Source organism: Argiope bruennichi, chromosome 7, assembly GCF_947563725.1.
Source record: "Argiope bruennichi chromosome 7, qqArgBrue1.1, whole genome shotgun sequence".
NCBI lineage: Eukaryota > Metazoa > Arthropoda > Arachnida > Araneae > Araneidae > Argiope > Argiope bruennichi.
The window spans coordinates 101606720-101629025 of record NC_079157.1 but is presented as its reverse complement, the minus strand read 5'-3'; the positions used below and the strand labels follow the sequence as shown (position 1 = coordinate 101629025).

Sequence of the window (22306 nt, the reverse complement as noted above, 5' to 3'; positions counted from 1 at the left end):
ATTATGCCATATTATTTTTGTTTTTGAATTTATATACAATAATTCAATTATCGATATTTTGTTCCGTATTTGATAAAATAAATCAAAATTCATTGAGATTTCAAATATTACAAAAAATATTACAATTAAATACATTAAACACAAATCCATAACATTTTATCATTATTAATTATGCCATATTATTTTTGTTTTTGAATTTATATACAATAATTCAATTATCGATATTTTGTTCCGTATTTGATAAAATAAATCAAAATTCATTGAGATTTCAAATATTATAAAAAATATTACAATTAAATACATTAAACACAAATCCATAAAATTTTATCATTATTAATTATGCCATATTATTTTTGTTTTTGAATTTATATACAATAATTCAATTATCGATATTTTGTTCCGTATTTGATAAAATAAATCAAAATTCATTGAAATTTCAAATATTACAAAAAATATTACAATTAAATACATTAAACACAAATCCATAACATTTTATCATTATTAATTATGCCATATTATTTTTGTTTTTGAATTTATATACAATAATTCAATTATCGATATTTTGTTCCGTATTTGATAAAATAAATCAAAATTCATTGAAATTTCAAATATTACAAAAAATATTACAATTAAATACATTAAACACAAATCCATAACATTTTATCATTATTAATTATGCCATATTATTTTTGTTTTTGAATTTATATACAATAATTCAATTATCGATATTTTGTTCCGTATTTGATAAAATAAATCAAAATTCATTGAAATTTCAAATATTACAAAAAATATTACAATTAAATACATTAAACACAAATCCATAGCGTTTATCATTATTAATTATATCATATTATTTTTGTTTTTGAATTTATATACTGTAGAGCTTTTTTTAATTCGAATTTGTTGATACTGTGAATTTTTTCTCAGGTCTCTTGAATTGAATATAATGATAAAATATCCATTCGATTTTAATTTGTAACTTCAACTTCAATACTAAAAATTAAAAAAAAAATTACCGTATTTTTTTTGTTAGTTTAAATATATCCATATTTTGTGTCTTTATTGTTCTGGAAGGCCCTTAATTCACTCGAGGACTTAATTTTTTTTTACAATTGACTCAAAAATGTATCGCTTTTTAAAAATCATTTTAGATGTGAATTGTTCTGTTTTATTGTACAATTGTTGTATTCCAACTGCTGGTATCGAAATACGTATACTAACGCATTTATAAAATGCACTATTTCTTTACTTAAATGATATATCAATTTAGTATAATTGTTATTTTTTAAAGATAAGAAAAATCTTTAAATAATAATTAGTGTTAATCCATTAACCGAGTATTATTAAATTAGTTATTCCACTATTATGTATTATTTATTAAATTATTATTAATACTGAAAATAAACTTTTTAGAATATAAAAGTAGGTATTGTAATCATTGAAAATTCCGAACTCGAAACATTGATGAATTTTCATATTTCAGACCTTGTAATTTCTTGATCTAGACTGATCAAGTAACGAAGCAGAATTTCCAGACAATTTTTTATTTTACAGCCCTATATATACAAAAGAACAACTTGTTCTAATCTTGGTTAAATAAATAGTTATTTACACCTGAAGTAGGAGACACAACAGTCGAAGTCGAAGGTTTATTTTAAAACTTAGTTCTCCATCAACACGGAGAAACAACACCACAGGGAACTAACAGGTTGTTAGTCAACACGACTACTCCAGGGGTAGTTCTCGGACTCCGAGCTCTTGGGCGTAGTCCAACAGTCTGCCTGCAATTCGTATCTTCATCTCTTCCTAAAAAAAAATATCCGCACTTTATTTCGGCGACAATCTCCGCCTCTTAATTTACATTGGTCATTTGAGCTCTCTTTCGACCATTCGGGGTTCAGCCATATGCTCCCTCAGCAGTTCCAGTAGGTCGTGGGAAGGTCCTTTTAGTGATGCACCTTTCATAACTGACTATTCTGGAACACGGAGTTATCATAGTCCTTTCTTAATGAGAAACATTTAACATCCAGATGTTTGGATACCCCTTTCTCTTTGCAGGTACTCTCAATATCTCTTGGGCGAGGAATTCCCACATGTGGTCTTTCACTGTAGTCGCTCATGAACAGATGCGAGACCACCCAGGTGAAAAGATCCACCATCTGGATATCTCAAGGAGTTTAGTCATTAACAGCGACGACATAATTGGGTGTTAATGTTTTATTAGTACTGGGAAACAGGGAATGTTACAATCTACTTGCGACCAAAAAAACGCATTTTTAGAATAGTATCTGTTTGTCTTTCTGTCAGTGAGCATAAAATAAAAACGCAGTCAGCTAAACGGATGGAACTTGGTTTATGAGCTTAACACTACAATTGTAGATTTCTGTCAAATTTGTTTGAGAAAGTCTGTCTGACAGGCTTTCCGAGTGTAGCTGAACACAATAGTTAGAAAACGTCCTTCAAAGGGTGATCGTCTGCAGATTTATGGTACTTTTGGCTTCATTTAAAATAAATAATTCAAAACCACAACCACTTAGATATATAAAGTTTATTATGTGATCTTGTAACTGCAATTATAATTCTACGCCAAATTTTGGTTTCTGTAGGTTAGGAAAACAGTGTCGAAAATTTTATATTTGATTTTCTAGTATTTGTACACTAACCGCCTGTCAGCGACGAAGGGGGAACTTTTATTATAAAATATGCGATCCAATTTCAAGGACACCACACTCACTGGTTCAGACTAGTTGTTATTAATTCGTATTTTTAGATTAATCGAATTCTTATTGTTGTCCAAGTTCGAATCGGTAAAATTCTTCTGTTATAAACTTATACTTTACCGTCATTGCGTTTCAAGATATAAACTTAAAATATGATTCAATAAAATAACGATCAATACACAAATAAAAATTCGAACAATATTGACATGTTGTACACATAACATTTTTAGCACACGATCAAACATGTGATTTCCATTTCGTGATAATCTCTTCAGATTGAAAAAATATTTTAACGTGATGATGCCTATTAACTGGTTAGCTACCATCTATAAATTGTGTGATGCGATGTGCATGAATTAAAAATCATGCAAGATGCTCTACAGAGCTTATCGTTGAACATGATGCTAATAAATTTGAGGGATTGTTACCTCTTGAAGGTAGAGTCTCGCTAAAAAATTATTAATTAAATGATTAATTCAAATTTTATTGAAATCTTTTTGTCAATAATTTCGAACCGTATGATCGCAGTAAATTCATTTTCACATTACTATAATTTAAAAAAAAAAAAATTGCTTTTCCATGTTAGCAATTTTAATTTTGTATGAATTTTTTCCTAATTTTAATAAATTTTTGAATTTACTTTTAAGTATATGTACCAACAATATTAAACTTTTTTTTAAGTAACTGCGTTTATATATATATAAATCTTTCGACAATATTAAATAATATTTTTGTGTGTATCTTTTAAATAACATTGGTGTATATTTAAAAATTAATATTTAAATTAATTTTAATTTTAATAAAATTTTAAAAATATTTTAAGTATATTTAGAAATAATACTTAAAACTTTTTTCAGTTACTGCATTTATATATATGTTAACCCTTTCTAGGGTCGTGGGAAATATGCTTCCCACCAAATTTATCAATCTTTGTACGAAATTATGTAGGTTGGCTTAAGTTCTGACAATTTTTTTTAGAATGACAGAAATTTAGATGCTTCAGTTCTTTATCTTACACAAAATGATGTGTCTTGATTTGTTACTTAATTATTAATTAACCAATTTAATTAATTAATCAGATTCAATTTATCTGTTAAGTTAAATGAATCCCTTTTCTTATTCTAATTTCAAGCCTAAAAATATTTAAACATAATATGACTAGAAAAAAATGGCCCTTTAAAGGGTTAAATAATTTTTTTGCTAGTGTCTACAAGTTATTGTTGCTGTGTACTTAAAAATAAATATTTTAAGTTAAATTATAAACGAATCAACCCTAAATCCTAATTACCAAAATGTTTCAATCTCCTTTAAATTTTATTGTTTATATTCGATATTACTCATAGAAACAAATAATAAGTCGTCGCTTAAATACATCACATCACTTTTTTTTAGAGATGCAAATCGAATTCCAATCTATGTTGATAAAATTTCGAAATCAGTTATATATCTCCAGAAATTCGTCACAACCTCAACAGGGCCACCTATTCAAAATACTTTTAAATGTATTTTATAACAATACTTTTCATTGTTTAAGTAAATACATTTACATATGTACGCATTGTGACGATAATAAATATATATATATTTTGGGAGGTACATGCTATCTGAAGTACATAATTAAAAATATATATTCAAAAATAAAATAAAGACAGACGAATGAATTTTAAAATATCTTCTTTCACTTATGTTTTGGACTTGAGATAGATAGACGAATATCTTTCCAATTATATTGCTTATATTTATATTTCAATTTTATTGGTTATATCTCTTTGAAAATTCGTATCTAAATCGTCAAATAACTTATTCTAAATAATCAAATTAACTTATCAAATAAGTTAATTTGATTAAGTAAATAATAAATAGAATAAATCAGGGGTAATAAGTAGTGACAAATTGCAAATTGTCACTACTTATTACGCCTGACGAATAAATTCGTCATGACGCAAAATGTTGTACTTTTACCATGACGAGCATACTCGTCAAAAGCAGTTTAGTGGTTAAACTTACATATACAAGTATATAAGAAGCCATGACATATATGCATCAAACCACTTTTTTTTAATAAAATGCTAATCGAATCCTGAATGACCCTATTCACTGTTGGCAATCTTTCGAAATGATTAATAAATCTCCAGAATTCCATCCCATCCTTAACAGGTCCCCCTTTCGAACCATACTCACACCAAAAGATCAACCATCGAGCAAAATCTACCATAAATAATACAGCAACCCGGTCAAGTGGCCCGATCCTTCCTGTCGCAAGAGGAAGATCCGGCCTAGCCACCAGAAGATTTACGCCTGCCTTGCCACCAATTACCTCCCCTGACGCCTGGGTGTGCCAAATAACACAACCTCCCTGTACCCAGAGAGCAAAAGGGCCCCTGCAACACCCTGGAAGGGGAGGGAGAATCAGGGTGGACCTCGAGTGCCGGGTCAGAATGGCAAAATTATGAATACCGAGATTCTTCGAAAATAAGGCCAACTTTGATTAGGGCTTTCAGACATGGTAGAATCATTAAAAAAAAGGTTTTTCTGTCAGATCTTGAGATAATATTTTCAAAAGCCATCTTGCCTTACAGCATTATATGTTTACTAATACTTAAATGCAACTAAAGATTTTTCTCGAATAATAAAAAATATATATAAACAGAATGTAGTATAATTGTCGAAAAATAGATAGAACATGATAGATTCAGTAAAAATTGTAATTCACATCAAAGATTAATATTTCGTAGTTATTGTACGCCAATACTATGCAAGACGTTCACTGGTATTAGAAAGTATGCTAAAAGGCTTTAGAGAGACACTTCAGCTGGTTAACTTAACTTTGTATTAATGATTCATTTTAAGTACATTTTTCTATTTTAATAATGCTTTTGTTTATATATTTCCCACATATACTTAGCTTATCGAAAGGGTGTAAAGTTGACACTAATCAACCAGTAAATAATTGTCTGTTGAGAGAAGCTACTACACTCATAAAAGGAACAATGAACCGAGATATATATCTTCATGTCAGTATGGCTGATCGATTATTAACGATAGGCGCTGTAAATATATTAATAATATTTAATTATTAAAAATAATCAATCAATGTGATAAATCGATTAATCACTTATATCGATTATTATTAATATTAACCGATTAATCATATCAATTTCAAGATATATACAATGAAAAAGAAAAAAATGAAAATATAAATAATATTTACCCAATATAATTTAAAAAAAACAAGGAATACATGTTTAATAAACACACATGTGAGAAAAGAAAATAATAATTGAAATCTAGAATTTATGAACACATATAATTTAAGAAATTTTATGTGCTCGTACAAGAGAATTATAAAACTCACTATCAATTCCTTAATTACAATGCCAGTTCATATTTCATATTTGATTCTCTGCCTTAACATTTTTTTAAATATTTGATTCTTAATTATGGCAACGATAAGATGCACTCGAAAAATTGATTCAATTCCATCGTACCATGCGTTTATTTAAAATCAGAAAAAAAAAAACAATGAAAAATGCTGTTACAAATGTACTCAAAAATATTTTGAAAGATTTATTAAAATTTGAGAAAAAATTGGAATTAAAATTAATACAATTGAAAACTTTAAAAAAAAATGAATGCTTTGTAAGAAGGATGTATATGAGATAATATGCCCCAAAGTTATTGAAGGATATGTTAAAATTTGATTATTTTATTAAATATCTAATTAAAAAATCCTTTTTTAACAAATTGCATACAGCGCTCTGTACGCTGAACGCGCTCCCAGAGCCCACGCATTTTTGAACGTTCTAGAAGCATGCTAGGCAAGCAATAGGATGCATATATTCACATTTTTAATTTGCATTTGATATTATAATTAAATAAAATATTCTAAAATTATACAATATAATTTATACATGTATTTAATATATGAGATTTTTTACATTTTCAACTATTATTTATTTCACAAACTTGAATAATGGTTTAGAGTGTGATATTTGGTAAAGCATATTCTCTTGTGCAATGGTGTTCGGCACGAATTGCAGCAGTATCTTGTTTTAAGACATTAAGGACCGCTCACGAATTTTCTCGTGTTTTGCGCTCCATCTGATATGAGCCGCTCACGAGTTTTCCCGTCCCCTCTGTTATTGCTTCATAAATAACAAAGTTATGATGATTTTAGAATGTACAAGTTTGCCCAAAATCGTGCTGTTTCAGGCCATGTCTTAGATTTCTTTGCGATCCTTAATGTGTTAAATATTTGTCTCTGGTTGGTTACGCATCGATTTAACCGAAAGTAATGAAAATGAGATGTCCTGTGACCGGCTATAATGTTTGGCCCGCTAAAAACGAGAAATCTCGTGATCCGTGCACAATGTCTTAACAAGTACTATTTGCTCTCCAAGAAATAATTTTGTACCAGATTTAGGTCCAACGGAGCACTGCCTTCTATGCGTAAGTATTTTGGCATCACACAATTTACAGGCAATATGTCATACTAAAATCATTATCATTTTAAAAGTGTATTTAAGACCTGAATGCAGGCGTGCCGTGCCAGCGAAGGGATGGGGCAAGTATGTAAAGTTAATACTTTGGGCGCCAGTGTTTGGGGGCGCCGCGAAGACAGTATTTTCGAATTATTTAGTGTTTTTACAATCAGGTGACAATAGATGAAATCATTGGAAAAATAAGCTATTTATCGATTTTAAATATCGTTTGGAATAATCTGTGATTTTGAGGGGGAAGAAAAATAAACGATTTTTCTTTAAACGCAAGGGGGGGGGGCAAAAGAAATATAGATGCTCCGAACGCCAGTCGTTGGGTGCGCGATAAAACAATATTTTGTATTTTTACAGTCAAATGACGATAGATGAAACCATGAGAAAAATTAACTATTTATTGGTTTTAAATATCGTTTGGAACAATATGTCATTTTGAGGGGCAAGAAAAATAAACGATTATTCTTTGAACGCAAGGGGGAGGGGTGAAAAAAGAATATGGAAGGCTTTGGCCGTCACTTTGGGGATGCCAGGAGGATAATATTTTGTAATAATTTTGTATTTTTAGTCAGATGACGATAGATGAAATCATGAGAAAAATTAGCTATTTATCGGTTTTAAATATCGTTTGGAACAATCTGTGATTTTTGAGGGGGGGAGGATAAATGTATATTTTCAGTCGTCATTTTACCTTGCTACTCTACTAATACATGAACACATGCATATTATTTTAATATATTTGTTTTTAAACTACATGTAATTTTTCTACATGATGGTTTTCAGAACTTTGGAAATGAAGCTGCGATTCTAATTTTGTTTCACATATGTCGCTAAATAGAAGGTTAGAAAAGCATATCATTCATTCTCTGTGCTTTCAATGAACAATCCTCTAGCAAAGGAGGGACAATTCGGGGTAGACCAACCCCAAGATCCATCGCGTGCTACCATCCCTAGAAAGTCACGATCCGAGGAGGAACTTGTCACTCTTGGAAGACCTCGATCCATTTTGGGACTTCTTTCTTCCTTTTAGGGATGGAGATGAAAGCCTTATTTCTGATGCACCCCGTCCTCTTAAAATGTCGTCTGCGGACCGTATTTTACTCATCTGAGCGGAAATGAGGCGTCTTTAGACAGAGACAGACAAGTTGTTGCGAGGGATGCCTGCCTTAAAACCTAATGCGGAAAGTTGGGAAACATTTTTATTTCATTTTTTTTCATTATTATTCCTTTGTGGGTTCTGGACCATTAAATGGAGATGCGTTGCTGCTTTTATTTTGTAATGAATAAGGAGACCTTTGAGGCATTTAGTGAACGCTCTCCCATTTGATGAATGGGTTTTAATTAAGTTGAGGAAAATCCTCGTTTTATTTTTTTGTTTTATTCACTGTCGGAATTCGATTACCTTCTTTTTTCTTCTTTTTTTATCAGATGGCAGATGTCTTGAATTTATGAATCGTCCAGTGTCAAATCTATAATTTATCAGAAATCTTATTTTGAAAAGGGCTCTGAGATGAGGAACGATAGCCTGTAATTAGCTTTCTTGAAGGAAACAAATATCCCAGCTTTAATCTTAGAAGTTTTGATGGCTGATTTTGTTAAGGATGACTGACTATGTACCCCCCCCCATACACACACAGATACACTATCAGTTCTATTCTATAAAAGACTCTTAATTCCTTGGATATAGATTTATTTGAAAAAATTCTTGCGTTTGGAACTTTAAAATTTCTTGAGTAATTCTTGTGTGTATATATATATATATATATATTTCGTGTATCTTGGAATCGGCTCCAATGATTTAGATCAAATTTTATATTTAGATAAGGTTTGCCTTTTAAATTTATCTATATTTGTGACTTTTTTGAAAAAACCCGATTTTACACAGAAAAAAAAACATTTTTATAACTAACTATTCCAATAAGTAGATTCAACTTTCACTTCAAAGTGTGGGCAGTGCTGTATATTGGTCAGAACAAAATGTGTATATTGCGGATCATCGGTTCGAGTCCCGCTTTTTGCTTCATTTTTTTTTACTATGTATTTATATTTAATATTTTTGCTTTTTTAATTTTATCTAAATAGATGTCTTTCCTGGAAAAACGTAATTTTTTACACACAAAAAAGAAAAAACATTTTTCTTATAACTAACTATCAGTCTTTTTCTATTTGCTCTCATGGTGACGATGTCATATAACGCCACCTCGGACCCGATTTCATCATGTTAAAATTGAGTGGAAGTTCAAGAACATAAGTAACGATCGAGAAACTGTAAAATGAGAACTGTAAAAAGCAGATTGTTTCGAATAACACGTTAAACTAAGTGCATTCATGATTTTTTTTATTTAAATGACCAATTCATATGAAGGTAAAATTGAAAAATATTCATATTTAATCAGTATGCGATTTACATTTAAATATTACCCACGAAAAATCACAAATTTACAAAAAAAAACGAAGTTTGGTCTTCCAGATATTAATAGACAAAGGCAGTAGATTTTGCTTGAGAATTCATTTATTTGAGTGATATAATATACATAATAATTAGAATTGTAACGAAACGTCCTCTTATAATTCTTGCCATGAATACAAATATACATGTTTAATTCATTTGAATGACCACTCAGACTCGTCATCCTTAAATTAAACAAAACATGACGAATCTCAGTCGTCAAATGTATTCAAGAGATTAATTTGTAAAATTATGAGATATATTTCAAAATAATCCTCGTTTCATTTCAAAATGGGAAGTTAATTTAACATGAAATAATTTTGGAAGATACTATCTTCCAAAATTGTACCAACCTTAATTGTAAAAGTATCTTATTTTTGCATCATCTTAAAATAAATATTTTCGATTCAATAAGGTCAATTTTCAATACAATGAAAAAATTTATAAAACTTCTAATTAGCATTTTATTTTAAAATTATAAAATGTCTTATACCAAAATCCGTCAAGACCATCTTATGAAATAGACTTAAGCTCAAGAAAGGTCTAAAAAAACTAAACTAATTCTAAACCAAGCACTAATTATTGTTGGTAAGACCGGATTAGGCCTTCTAAAAGTCTTTAAACAATGCAGGTTTTGACCTCCCCCCTCCATATTCAATTGCTCCAATTTCCAAACCAGATATTTTTTATTGATTATTTATTCAATCATTATATAAACAAAATTAAATACCATATATTGCGAAAAATGCCTGACATTTTTAACATAATTGGTTTCAATATATTGCGCACAAATAGGAATTAAATATTTAAATTTAAAAATCATTTAAAATAAAATTGTAAAAAAAATCATTAAATTCTCAGTCAAATCAAAATAGTTTAATACAAACTATTAACTTGGGAATTACTCAGCTAACTATAAAAAATAAGTTGGACATATCGATCAACGAATTTGGATGCATGAGAAAAACCCAAAGAATAATATTGTGTTTTTTTTTATTACATAATTAGATGACATTGTCCGTTCCCGGAATATATTGTCTTACTAATGCAATTAATAATCTATAGAATGCTTGAGGATGATATTATAGCATCTTTGAAAAATATTATTTCAGCTTATAAATTTAGAAAGCGATAATTCGATATCAGTATGGTGCACATCTCAACTGTTTAAGGGTTAAACGATACCTTCGTTTTAACTCGAATAAATGTCAGTCCATGGCCGTTGTAGATTGAACGAAGAAAAGTGAAATTAAATGGCCTTGAATATGCCGAAAAAAAAATCTGGAGAATTCTAGTCCCTATAGGTAGTTGTCTACTTTGCCTATTTGATAATCCATCCGTGATCACTAATTATATAATCAAGAACTAGAACTCCAGTAGAAAAATTTCTAAATTTTAGTGTTAAAATATGGGACATACAAATAAAAATATGGTAGCATGTCTCATGTAAATATAAACAAATTTTCGAATGGAGGCTGAATATTGTAGAGGGCAATCTTACAATACTGAATTGATTCTATTATGGCGGTAATTTATAAAATATTTCAAGCGAGGATTAACTTTGAAAATAAAGTAACCAATTATTTAGCTCTGCTCATTTTTTGATTGGAGTATATAAAACTGAGAATTATTTAGAATGCACGTAATTTTCTTTTTCCAAAATACATTTTTTTTTTATGCTACAACAAAATTATGAACTTTATTAAAACATCACTTACCTATGAAAATTACCACAATTTAAGATTTCACTTGATGGTTAGAACAAGTAGAAGTAACTGTGCGCTAGAGGTTAGATAGAATGCACTTAGATGAACGCAAACAGATGAAAATAGAAATAAATGTTCTACCAGAGTGGAAAATGGAAATTTGAAAAACATTTCCATTCATTTAAATGAGGTTTTATTATCTCATTTCGGTTTCTTAGTATTTTTTAAAGCACTCGATGAAGTAATTTGTTTTAAAAAAAAATCGCATTTTGAAAAGGTGTCGGCTAGCAAAAATTATAAGACTTTAATAACAAAATAGGTCCCTACCATTTTTTATTGGTCTTCAATTATTTTCATTTTATCTTTCCAAATTCCACGCCAAATTACTCTAATACACGATATCTAGTTTATTAAGACAACCCTGGATTTGTGCGACGGATTATAAAAATTTAAGGTAGATTCCTACAGGAAGACTACCTATTACAATGATTCTCATGACAACACTTCAGGAAAATGTCTGCAGATATTCATTGACCAGTCCCTTGAACGCAAAATCATCCTTCGTTCAGAAATTTATGCTAAGATATATACATGGATATAACGCTTTGCCCGTGTTATCTTATGAACAGTATAACTAGAATAATTTTATTTGGATTTTAACAGGCTTGGAGAATGTAGTTATACATGTAAAAATTTCGGATGAGTTTGCATATGAGCCACCTAGTTCAAAGAGGGTGGAAATGGTGGGAGTAGGTGGGTGAAATTTTCATTTCGCTATAATTTTCTTAATATTGAAGATAGAAAAATAAATCGAATAAACCAAATTAGCACCTCATTAAGGCGAACAACTTTTGCATTTAACGTTTTTCGATAACTGCAATATCTTAGAAACTGAAGCCTAAAATGTGATTTTCAAGCTCTAATTTTTTTATTGAATTAGATTCATGAAGTATTAACTTTGATAAAAAGGAATTCTATCTTTGTCTTCAAGCTTGCCGAGAAGAATTTCTTTATTTGTACTTAAATCCGCATTTAAGTTGTTGTTGTTTCTTATGGCACTTGCCACGGACAAGCCCGCTGTTACAAAGACAGCGATTTAAGCTGGAGGGGGCGCGTCTCTTGTTTTTATAGTGGCGCCAACTAAGGCCAAGAGTACGTCTTTGCTACTCACACATCACTCAGTCGCTTGCACAACCCTTTCACACATAGAACATTCACATTCACACATAGAACAACCATGCTCAAACCGGGACTCGAACCCGGGACGCCCAGATTACGGGAAAGACGCGCTACCCCTATGCCAGGATGCCGATTGCATTTAAGTTAATCTCTCAATTATTTCCTTTTCTCTTCTATACAATTAAATGACATTACTGTTTGACAGGGGGGTGCCAGCTCAGGTGTAGTCCTCGTCATCTGACCGCGGTTCAAAATTACGAGATCCATCCCAAAATAGCCCTAGTGTTACTTTAAAACGGGACGTTGATATAACGAAACTACACACTTCTGTTTGAGGGCATTGGCCTTTTTGTGGTTCAATAGAATAGTAATAGTACAGGAATTTGTAGATTATGCGTAATATTTGTATTGAATTACAGCATTTTCGAATAATTTAATTTTATTTTATGAATTTGAAAAACACATGAAGCATGGAGATGACATTTAAGAAGTTAAATTAATTAATTAATTTCAAAGGCAAAAATTCTTGAAAACTTATATATATATTGTTTTTTACCTTTCATCGAAATAACAATAAATTCTTCGAAATGAAATGTCATCTAATTAGAAAGCAAAATGAATTCTCCGGTCAAGGGTTACCATTGTGGAGTTTAGTTCAGTTACATTAATGTCTCGTTTTAAAGCAACACTAGGGCCATTTTTAGACGGACCTCGTAATTTTGGTGGGATGACGATGACGGCACCTGAGCTGGCACTCTTCTCTCCAAGCTTCCATACCACACCATGGGGAGGACATTTGGCGGATTTAGAATGCACTAAACACGCTTATGCGACGATTCTTCCGTGGAACCGGATCTCGAACCTGAAACCTTATCACCAGACCCACCGCGGTGACTACCATTGTAGAGAGTAACCACATGGGAACTATTAATTTGGGTTTGAGAAAAATCCCACTTCTTCTTTTAAATTCTTCACATATGATTAAAAATAGTTAAGAAAATAATCTTAAACTGAAATACAGTAATGTTCTTTTATAAGTTTTTCAAGTTGCCGATATAAAACGACGTTTAAATTTTCAGACTTAAATAATCGAAATTTTAATTAAAAAAAAAAACATTGATTATTAAAATGTGACAAATTGTGATTATTACGAACTTGATATTTATATTGACTAATGCATATCCATTTAAAAATAATGACGATGTTTCTTGAGATGGTACTAATATATTACTACTGTAAAGTCTCGATCCAATAACAGGTAGCGTTATGATCAAATTCTTTATTTACAGCTTTATTACATAAAAACAACTCTTTCTCATCTAGGTTAAATGAATGATGCTATTTATAGCACGAAATTTAAACAAGAATGATTCCTCGAACAAATTTGGAGAAAACGCCTTCACAAGAACAGCTAACAGGCGGTTGGCGTCTCAGGCTACTGCAGGGTTAGCTCTAGGAATCCACCGAATTTCCTTCGGGTGGAATTTTTCTCAGAAGTCCACTTTATACCAAGCTCCTCTCCTCTTTCTTCTTCCGAAAAATCTCACCTTTTATCTTTCTCTCAGACTCCACCTTTCCTGTCCACTCCCTGTTACCCAATCACCGTTCAGAAGAACCTGAATCGTCTCTGGTCGCCCGTGGGAAATGTCCATTGATGATCCACCCTCCACAATGGGAAAAATGAAGGACATCTGGACATCTGGAGTGTTTGACACTCTCGCCTTTCGAAGACACGATTTATTTCCCTGGGAAACGCACGTGTGGTTCCTTATCTGGATTAGCACTAATTGGCCAGACGACCGTACTTAAAAGGAGGGTCTTCCATTTGGCAATCTGGAGGCACTTAACACTGTGGGAGTTTCGTTGATGAAGAATGGCCCGGAATGTAAATTATCGAGTGTGGGAAAAAGGAATGTCACAGTGGTCACCCAGGAAGAAGCCGAATCATTACACTACACAACAAAGAAAATAATAATAATCAAATTTTAAAATGAAATATTTATTGCAAAAATTAGGGAAATCAAGCATGTATTGGATAGCTGTGCAAGTTAGAAAGTTGTGTAAATTTGAGTACTAATCATTTCTTATTTCATGCAACTCATATAGCTGCAATAGGTGTTTCATTAAAAGAAATGCTTAATTGAACGTCTCTGAATATTAAGTTTAATGAGTATTTTTGCACTACTGTTTCGGCAAACAAAACGATTTTCAAGTTTTTGAATAGGATTCATGGCATCTTTAAATGAAGGTGCTTAAATTAGCACCAGACAATTTATCTTCTTCTAATTCATCCATTTTTGAACAATTCCCTAAACATTATATCGATATTAAAATACACAGACTCCACAAAAGTAATCATGAAAAAAACTATTAAAATGGCGCATAACTATGTCTTTGCATCTTATAAAGCAAATACTTTATCACGAAGTTAATGAAATGCAGTAGTCTCTCTCCACCAGTCCGTCCGCTCTAGTAATCCAGTGTCATCTCGAGCAACAATCCGTAGTGTGGGCGTGGTCTTCAGCTTCGCCTCTAGCAGTTCGCGAACCATTCGCCACGAAACAAAGACCAACAGTTTTCAGTGAAGACGCGTTCGCGTGTGGTTCGCGATTTTCTCCTACGAATCTGCAAGGTCAAATCTGCACCAAAGACGTATTTTATTCCATGCCTCTTGGTTTTCTTCGAGCGTTTTTGTTCTAATAATGGAATGGACTGAAGAAAATTTACTAAAACTTATCGAAATTTACAAAGAGAAATCTCTGCTCTGGGACCCGAAACATAAGGACTATTATAAGAAAAATTTAAAAGAAGACGCCTGGAATGAAATAGGCGAAGCAATGAAGATCTCAGCTGAGCAATGTCGGAGAAAGTTGCTAAGTTTGTTGGCTTCTCACCGACGCGAAAGGAATAAAGTAAAAAGTGCAATGGGAACAGGAAAAGGTAAGTTATAATGATGTAAGTGCTACATATTTTTATGCAATTTTAAATCTTTTTATTTCTAACAATTTTTAATTTTTTACAGTAAACTTACTATTATTATTGAACTTTGTCAGGTTATTAATTCAAAATGCTGAACTATTTTAAAATTTCATTTTTGCTGTTTGATAAAACTGAAAAATATAAATTAAATATAAATTGAAATTTATGCTAAAATGAATTAACTTTTCACTGGGCCTACATTTTAAGATGAACATCTTAAATTGAAATGACGACTCCAGCTCGTCCGGAACTTTCTTAAGCGAACTGACATTGACGAGCTGCATTCGGCAGAAGTTATTCAGAGATGATACTTTTTATAAAAAGATTTATTTCTGAATTTTTTTACGAAAATAAAGAGCAAGTTTTAATATAAATTCCTCCGCTTAAAACTAAGAAAAATAAATTGTCTGACTAAGCAGTGATCAGATAATTTATTACAAAATTTACTGCAATTACTAAAAATAAATTTTAGTTCAAGGGGTTAACTGTTTTGAATTAAATGCCGTACAGCCAAATGTAACAATAAAGTAAATAAATGAATAAAGGAAATTTGCTATTGATAAAATACACACACATACATGTTTAATTGCGCACAAACATTGTATTTAACGTCACATTTTTATAAATCTCTTAAAACTAAAACAGAAAATATTGTCTAAGATAAACTTAAAATTTTTTAAAAATTTGCAATTGATATACCGAAAGTAGAGCAATTACTTTGAATTTCATTACAATAATACAAAACAAATTGTAAATTGCGTTTAAAATTAAATTGGTATAGTTAAAAAACTTTTTTTAAATTTTAAAATGGTATAAAATTAGTTAATGTGAAATAATTTTGGTAGATATCGCAGCAAAATGAAAAAAATAAATCTTGCTTAATTTATAATTAACGTTTGATTGTTTAATAATCTTTGGACTTTCAAAAGTTGGGAATGCTTTTTTTTTTCTCTTATTTTGAAGAGAAAATACGTAAATTTTCATAAAAAAACCAGACAAAAACTAGTGAATTTGTATAAAAAGTAAACAAACATTCATCTTAAAATATTATGTTTTCAGGAACAGCTAAAATTTATGAAAGTCGGTGGTTTGCTTACGATGCTTTTAAATTTCTGGAAGACAGAGATTTGCCAAGGAAAGGAACTACAACGGTGAGTATATATTAATATATTCCTTTGTATATCCTTCTTTCATGAAATATTACATCTTTATTTTGCAAACATTATTTTATGGATCTCCAATGAACAATGCCGCTGATAAAAAGGGGCGGGGATATTTTTAAACTCCACCCAGCGTTACAGACGGTGGTGGACGATTATACAATAAATTGCTTTAAAAACTAGATAATTGATCTTGGATATTACTTCATGGAATGATATGTATATTTACAGGAGATGGATGGCCTCGTCGGAGCTGAAATTGACATCGAGGAAGGAGACAGGTTTTCAGAACATAATATGGAACTAGAGGCAACACAGAGGGAATTAGAGACAGCATCGCCATCCTCACCTCTCAGACCAACTAAACGAGCGAGGGTGGAGGAAGATAATAGTTCCTCAATGATGAAAATTGCATTTAACATCTTAAAAACAGCGGAGAAGAAATTAAAAACAGAACCATGTCAAAGAGACGAAATAGGCTCATTTTTTGATTATGTTAAAGCGAAAGTGCATAAATACTCTCCAGAAATTCAGATGAAGGTTCAGCATGCCATATTTGATATACTTATAAAAGCTGATAAGGAAGTGTTGGCTTGGCCTACTCTAAGCTATCAGCAATCCTTTGGCGGGCCAAATTCTTCGGATGGTGGACTTGCTATTTCCAAGATCGTTCCTTCTCATTTTTCAGAACCACGACAAGAACTATCTCAACAGGCCAATCCCTCACAATCTGAGCCATCACTGATGTGTAACATAAAACAATCTCCCGGTTCATCAGATGATTCAAGAAATTTTGAAGATTTTGTGTGATGTACTTTTTATTAAAAATTTGCTGTTGGTGATATTTTTAATTCCTTAAATAAGAATATAATTTTTTAATAATGTTTTTAATTTCATTTATAATGATAACTTCCATAGCGGAGGGAGAAGCCTTAGTGACCTGGTGGTTAGATTTCGGCTTCGAAACTGGAGGGTTTCAGGTTCGAGTCCGATTCAATCGAAGAATCGGCGTATGAGCAGATCTGGTGCGTGTTATATCCGTCGAGACCAAACGTGGAAGTCTGGAGAAGAAGGTTGGTATCGCAGGTGTCGTCCTCGTCATCTGACCGCCGTTCAAAATTACGAAGTCCGCCCCAAGATAGTCTTAGTATTGCTTTAAAACGGGATGTTAATATAACTAAACTAAACTAAATCCCAAGTGGTGGAGGTTTTCTTTTAAACCTATTTTGTTTCGAAAGTAATGCCAATTTATGGTAACTTTTTTCAATGAAAAAAAAGAAGAAGAAGAAAGAATTTTGTTTTTACCAAAGAAAAAAAATTATTTCATGTTTGAAATGAAAATACCTACATAAAAAAAAAAGTAAAACTGTATATACGTACACTTTTTTAAATAAAGGAACTCGTCACTTCTCCTTCCCCATCTGAGCAAGGCGCGTTTTAAGCTGAAATGTATGCACGCATTCTTCTTATTTTTAGGGTGCTATTTATTATGAAAGCATTGAGATTATCAGTTTTCAAAGAGGCCTTTCTGTTTCAAAGAGATTCGGTAATCTGTTACACAATGAAAAGCACTGTACTTATACTCAAAAATAATTTTTAAAAAAATTGCTTCATTGCAAATATTTAGTTGAAATTTTCTTAAGGACATTTTAAAATTTAATTTTTTTTATTAAAATTTAATTGTTATTGTCTTATATATGCGCCGTTGTCTGGGATGAAAACATTTTTCATATTTTTTTTATAAATAAAAATGAATTATTTAATTAATTGTTACGAAATGTTCTTTGAAAACCATATTTATGTATCAGATATATTTATGTATTATTATTAAATATTAGATGCTAAAAAGGAAAATTATATTTATTATAAATACTCGGACTTAAATAAATGTATTTTTTTTTAAACAGATGTAATATCTTTGTTGTAAAAATGTTTTAATATCAAATATTTTAATACACAAAATCTTATCGTCTGCAACTTTATTTTTAAATGGAGACAGAAAATAATACAATTTTTTGGTTTCGTAGCTTCTTTCTATATTAAAAGACTTTTAAAAACAGCAGCAAATAATATTTTTCATTTAAGTTACAAATAAATGTTAAAGAATGATATGAAATTTAGTAAAACATCGGGAGTAGTAAAACGGAGACAAATAATTAAAATGATTTAAAATATTTATATTTTCAGACAATAAAAATGGCAACTTTTATTTTAAAACAGCCTTTTCTATATATGGAAACATAATGAATAAAAATTAATTATTTTAATTAAACATTTTAGTGAATAAAGAATTAATTATACCTAAAAATTCTTTCTGCTTATATTATTTCAGAATAAAATCTGAAGTAAATCCATTCAGTAATTAAAATTTATATAGCATCCTAATTAAAAATGGAATTAAACTTTCATTTATATAAATAGATGCAGCGCGTAAATAGGCTTAATATACTTCATGGAAAATACTTGTCCTGTATACCCTATTTATTTTTCTTTGTTGTAATTAATTATTTCTTTATAATAAGTGTACCAGCAGTCGCAAAAATCTGTTGGGCCGAAATGGGAAAGAAGCGAAAGCGTTGACTTTCCAAATTTAGACTTTCTTTCAGAATTTATTAATTTCTTCAAAGGAAAAAAAAAAGCTATTATTTTATCCTTTTATGTTCAAATGCCTGTCGGAATCCTATTTCATTCTGTCAACATGTAGAACGCAAACACTTATCATAACGAAGCCTTATGTTATCATATTATGCGTTCGGATTTCGGGAAGGATGAGGGGGGGAGGCAAACTCTTGGTTTTGCGTCATCGGTGACGTCATACATGCATTATCTTCTGTTTGAATGATTAAATGGAATTTTATATGCATAAAAGCTCATGAGAGTTTATACGCATGAAAAGATTTTTTAACCTTCAAAATATTTCTAAGAATGAATCGGCTTTACAGCTAGGGGCTCAATAACAACCATTTCTTTCTCTTTTTTTTCCCCATTTAATAAATTCAATAAAAGATTGTTTCATATGAAGAGTTGAATTTTAATTTTTAAAAGATTAAACATAAAATGTATTTTCTTTGCAAGATACTTACTTTTCGATTATCACATGAGAGTGAAAAAAATACGGTTTGATAGATTTATGATAAGAAATTTTGTTATTGTAGTTATTCTATTATGCAAAGATAAAACTAGAAATAATCGATGAAAAAAACAGAAATCAATTGATATAAGATACTTGCTTTAATCAAACGATGATAAACAAAAAATTATTATTAAATCGGTTATTTTAATATTGATAGAATTATTCTGCTTTTAATAAATTTATCGTCTGGATGTTGAAATTAAATTTTTTTTATTTCCATTCTAAATTCTTTTTGTCTTATTTAATACGATTTTGTATAAAAAAAATGGGTTTCGTTAAATATACGCAATTATGTATCAAATCATTAAAATAAATCTAAAATTATACCTAGAATTAATCATAGAAAGAACTTGCAGCCAAACGATTACAGTTAAAAAAAACGCTTTCATAAATAATTCTGCGCTATTTTAATTAATTCTTTTTTTCTGGAATAAAGTTCAAAATTAGTCTCGCTCGGTTATTTAATATTCTTAAAGAAATTAAATAAAAAATTTTCTCACCTGTTTAAAAATTTATAAGCGTATCTCGCTAGAAATTGGAAGGTAGAGAAAACTGCGTAGTATGTGGTATTAACTGTGTCATAATGTAAAAATTTATTGCATTAAGCTATTATTTGTTCAATTGAACGATTATATATAGTGCGCATCACATTTAATGGTGTGGCAGATGCCTTTCTGAAAACCAAACGATTTTCTTCAGAACATGTTTGTAATTATGTGAATTATAGTTTGATATCTCTAGATAAAATTTAATTTCTATAAAAAAACAGAAAAAAAAATGTTAGACCTGAAGAAATGTAAACATATTTTTATTTGTGTAAAAAAATTATTTTGAAATTAATTGTTTATGGATTCTTTAGTTGTATTCCAGGTGTTCATTTTAATGCAGAATATTTACATTGGCATAATATTGTAGATAAATTTATCGGATTTTTAATAATAAATTTTTAAGTTTAAAATACTTTAAAAATATTTGCATTTTAAATCAAAAAGATTTTTTTTAAGATTGCACAACTCACAGTTATTTATCAGAAGATCAGAGTGAATATTAGTTTATAGAATAAATAATCAGTTTAAATTATTATGTAATTTTTTAATTTGTTTTTGCTCTATTTATTTACTTCTGATTTTTTTGCATGCGAAATAAACAAAGAGAAATATTTCTAACATAAAAAAAATGGTAATCGAAATGATGATAACTATTCGTTTTAACTTCCGTGAGCCTTAAAAAAATTATTTTTTATAATCATGTCATTTGGTACTCGAGCACGAAATCAGGATGAACTTCAGCATATGATTTTTACACAAGAATTATAGATTTATGACAAATTTTGAATAAAATTCTTGAACGAATGTCTTTTTTGCCTGCATGTGTCAGTATGAAAACGATAATTTATAAATGCAGTTAATTAGACAAATGAAATCTGGCATCAAGTCTTAACATTAAAATTGTAGATCTATATCCTTTGATTGGATACAATGGTCTTTAACCAATTTCTCAATCTTTTTTTAACGTACTGTGAAATTATTGAAAAAAAAAAAAAATAGCAATCTTTTTAGATTTTTTTTTTTTTTTTTTTTTTTTAGTTTACACGTGATGTTGGAAAATGTGTATATGTTTAATCGCTGCAATTATTAATCTGCACATTGAAATATACACATTGAAAAAATATACACATTGAAAAAAATATATACATTTTTGGCTATCGAGTTTATTTAGATACGAGTGTCCACTATATTAAATGTATTTATTTCTGTGCTCATTATTTTGACGAATTTTTTTTTAAAAAAAGAATGTAATTTGGAAAATATGGGAACCATAGAAAAAAATAACAAATAAATCAGGTAAATGCATGAAATTGTCTATGTATTTTGATTAAATTCTAAGAGGGCTAAAACGTTTTCATCAAAAATCAAAATTACGAAATAAAAAATTAAACCATTGAAAATCTTTAAGTGAAAACGATAATTTCGTAGGACTTTTATAGAAACCAATGGAGAACTACTGATAATATAAGACACAGGTGCAATCATTTCTCAATAAACGTTATATATGACTATGTAGGTGAAAAAGAATATAAGGATACATTAATGTGCAGTTTATTATATAATCTGTTACAGCATAAACTTAGTATGAAAGCTTAAGTTTTTAAAATATACTTGTCCTTGTTTTTTTTTACTCATCCGATTTTTTCTTTATCTAACTCTTTCTGATACGATAATGTTTATAAGCTCGATATTTTCTATAAAATGTAAGATGCTAAAAATTGTTCAAAATAGGGTATAACTACAAAATCTGGCATGTCGTTACTTCTTGGGTATTAAGTGTTTGCTAAACAAAAGTTTCTCAATTCTATAATTAGATTTTTTTTTATTAAAAATTAATTAAAATTCCAATGATTTTATTCAATAAATTTGGGGTGGACATATTATGGCACAAAAACTACCTTTAACTGCTTTGAAAATTTTCTTACATTAATTTTTCAGA

At 29.9% G+C, this 22306-nt stretch overlaps 1 protein-coding gene across 4 annotated transcripts in view; it reads left to right on the top strand.

The window, feature by feature from the left end:
• LOC129974967 (uncharacterized) overlaps positions 1-18204 on the top strand; it is a 123015-nt gene extending 104811 nt beyond the window's left edge. For 2 of the 4 annotated variants that reach the window (XM_056087792.1, XM_056087793.1), the window contains exons 2-4: positions 13871-15487; positions 16586-16677; positions 16918-18204. In XM_056087792.1, the coding sequence (XP_055943767.1) occupies positions 15250-15487; positions 16586-16677; positions 16918-17496 (909 nt within the window). In that variant the 5' untranslated portion in view covers positions 13871-15249 and the 3' untranslated portion in view covers positions 17497-18204. The remainder of the gene's footprint in view (positions 1-13870; positions 15488-16585; positions 16678-16917) is intronic. The other 2 variants (XM_056087794.1, XM_056087795.1) reach the window with 2 other exon arrangements.
• The last annotated feature ends 4102 nt before the right edge of the window (positions 18205-22306 follow it).